The sequence below is a fragment of the Desarmillaria tabescens genome, assembly GCF_030435595.1.
Source record: "Desarmillaria tabescens strain CCBAS 213 chromosome Unknown EV420scaffold_172, whole genome shotgun sequence".
Lineage (NCBI taxonomy): Eukaryota > Fungi > Basidiomycota > Agaricomycetes > Agaricales > Physalacriaceae > Desarmillaria > Desarmillaria tabescens.
In genome coordinates this window covers 1-2,804 of record NW_026848471.1, presented here as the reverse complement: position 1 = coordinate 2,804, position 2,804 = coordinate 1, and the positions used below count along the sequence as shown (strand labels likewise).

General features: G+C 47.5%; 1 protein-coding gene across 1 annotated transcript; it reads left to right on the top strand.

Moving 5' to 3' along the window:
• Window positions 1–913: 913 nt before the first annotated feature.
• Window positions 914–1,497, top strand: EV420DRAFT_1282231 (cytochrome P450; the record flags this gene model as incomplete). Its single annotated transcript, XM_060468292.1, has 3 exons — window positions 914–1,111; window positions 1,172–1,338; window positions 1,392–1,497. Coding segments are annotated over 3 exons (471 nt in total), but the record flags the coding sequence as incomplete, so codon positions are not given.
• Between the last annotated feature and the right edge of the window lie 1,307 nt (window positions 1,498–2,804).

Below are 2,804 nucleotides of genomic sequence, written 5' to 3'. Positions count from 1 at the left end.
GGAGGTTCCACTTTGGTGAGTGGAATCTTGTATTGACTGATAGCAGCCTTGTTGACGACTTCCATAGTGTTTGCTATCATCCTAACTGAAGACCAAGGGCGGAACTTGGGGGTGACTGGCGAGTGCAGGATGTGCGTACTCAATCGTGACCGATGGCGAGGATGTCCCTCCTCGCACGTGGGTTGGTTCGATATCCCAGTACGATGCGCCCTTAGCTGGTGACCAACTTCAAGACTTACGTGGCGGCGTTTTCTTGTCACAGGGAGTTAGTTTTCGGTGAGTACAATCTCGTTCTGAATGGCAGCGATGTCGTTGACGATTTTAATAACATCTGCCGTCCATATTGACTGAACCAAAATCAAAATTTTGAGGTACGTATCATTTTTTTTCGAGGGACGTGCCGTCGTTGACTTCATCACCAGCACCCTGCCATCTCAAGGTTTTGATATCGAGGACATTTTCGGGTCAAGAAAATTCTTGTCTGTGGAAGTTGGTAGGTGTTTCGTGTATGTATTTTGTTGTCGGCTACGGGCTAACGATCTTTGTAGCACCAAACGCAGCCGTTTCGATTAACTTACCACTTCTGACGTTGGCTCTCATGCCGGGGGAGGATTTTTTGTTCGGATTGACTTGTTTGCACTCGAATGGTCACTTTTCATGCCGAACAAGGGTCATCATATTGGACTCGAACCTTTAACCGTGGCTTCGGATCAGGACTCCGAATGCTACCAGAACCAGGGAATAGGGATCTCCTTGATGTCCTAGGTTAGTCGTCACCAAACCGTGATTCACAGTTCTAGTATCTGAGCTATCTTTTTAGCAAGAGCGCGTGGCGCGGATCAGATGAGAGACAATGAAGTCGAGGCACAACTTGCGCAAGTGTTATCTTTCAGGGTCTAAACTTTATTGACATCTTTCCCACTGTAGCACATTTGTCATTGCGGGACACGAGACGACAGCCACTACCCTAGGGTGGCTTTTATACGAACTTTCTGCGCATCCCGAAGATCAAAGAAAAATATGGGAAGAGATTTCGCAAGCTTGCCTGCAGAACACCAAACTTTCCTCGAACGAGTATGATTCGATGCCATTTCTAAACGCTGCCATCAAAGTACGTGAAGCTGAACAAAGTTCGGACTTGTTACGCCGTTTTGATTTTAATCATTGACAGGAAAACCTTCGCCTACACCCTATCGCACCCACCCTTATGCGTAGGGCAGTTCAAGATGATTGCCTTCCACTATCCGAACCGATTATTACCAAGGATGGGAAGATCTTGAAAGGCATTCCTATCCCCGAAGGACAAACAATTCATTGTTCGATATACATGTATAATCGGTATGCGTAATTGTTCCCGATGATAAGACACTGGAGGGTCTAAACATCGTCAGGCTGCCGAACATCTGGGGTCCCGACGCAGATCAGTGGAATCCAAACCGATTTATTGGCGACAGAGCTCAGCCTCGCACTCTGCTCGGGATGTATGGAAATTTGTGAGTAAGAATGAACGTACTCGTATTGAAACGAAATATGAATTTTGTGTCTGCAGGATGACATTTGGTGAATCGTACATCTCACTCTAGTGACTCACTCGCTCACTTAAAAAATGAGGCTCCGGGACGCGTTCATGCATAGGGTGTGTCCTCACTTGTTTCCCGTTTCCAGCACTCAATTTTAAGTGAAAAAATTCAAGTTGGGAGTTCGCGTAGGTCACCTCCAAGCCAGAGTCTATGGCCGGTATCTAACCTGGAACGATAGGATCATGGAAATGCAAGTCATCATCGTCGACCTTGTGAAGCATTTCGAGTTCAGTTTACCGGAGGTGTCTGAATGTGCAAGAATATCCGGCTGGACTCGTGATTGTCCCCCGCGGTGGAGGGTTAAAGCTAATCAGGGTTCTCAGATTCCGTTGCGGGTCTCCGTTTGGGATGACAGAGAGACTGTCATATTTCACATGGCGCTTTTGATCATTTCTTTGTACCTCAGCTGTATGTTACACGCAAAAAAAAAGGTTATCTATCTGACTGGAGTATGGATGAACGATCCCTGCGCTGCGAATTATGAATTTAGGATTAGGTTGCAAGAGCGATAGAACGCGCTTACTAGGAAAGAAGTACTTCATGGCATCAGAATTTACACACAGCGGACTGGACAATAGGACGGGGTCGAGCAGGACGAGTGGAAGCCTCCTTGTTTCCGAAAGCTATGGCTTCCAGTCTCCAATGCCTTGACACTGTCGCACCCGAACAGCACCAACATCAATCAAGCGATTAACAGCCTTCAGCACCCAAGTCCGACAAGTGAACGGGATATTTGGAAGAGGGCGAAGTACAGGTAACCTTGTCAAGAGTCGCTTCTAACGACTGTCTCTTTGTCGGATCGACGTACCCGATCTTGAATTAAGCCGACAAACAACAGCGACTGCCATGCACGACTCGTCCCATCAATCTCCACTTGCCAACGACCCCAATCCTCCCCTACAGTACGGCCATGATATTTAGTACCTTGCCTGCGGAGGTGGTCTCGGAACCAGAGGGCGAAGCCGCCCAGTGATGGTATAATCCCCAGTGATAGCTTCCTGGTTGATAGCGTGCGAAGAGCACGATGTATAATGCTCCAATTTCAGGAGACATGATATAGATGCCTGTATGAACTGGAAACTTGGTATTTTGGATGTGGGTGTGAAATTGGTACAAACCGAGGGGATTCGTCAAGCGAATAGGTAGAAGACCTGAGCTATTCCCCCCATTCGTCGACTTTATAAGCTAGTTTAAGCGCCGAGGGACAGGTACATCAGGGGTGCG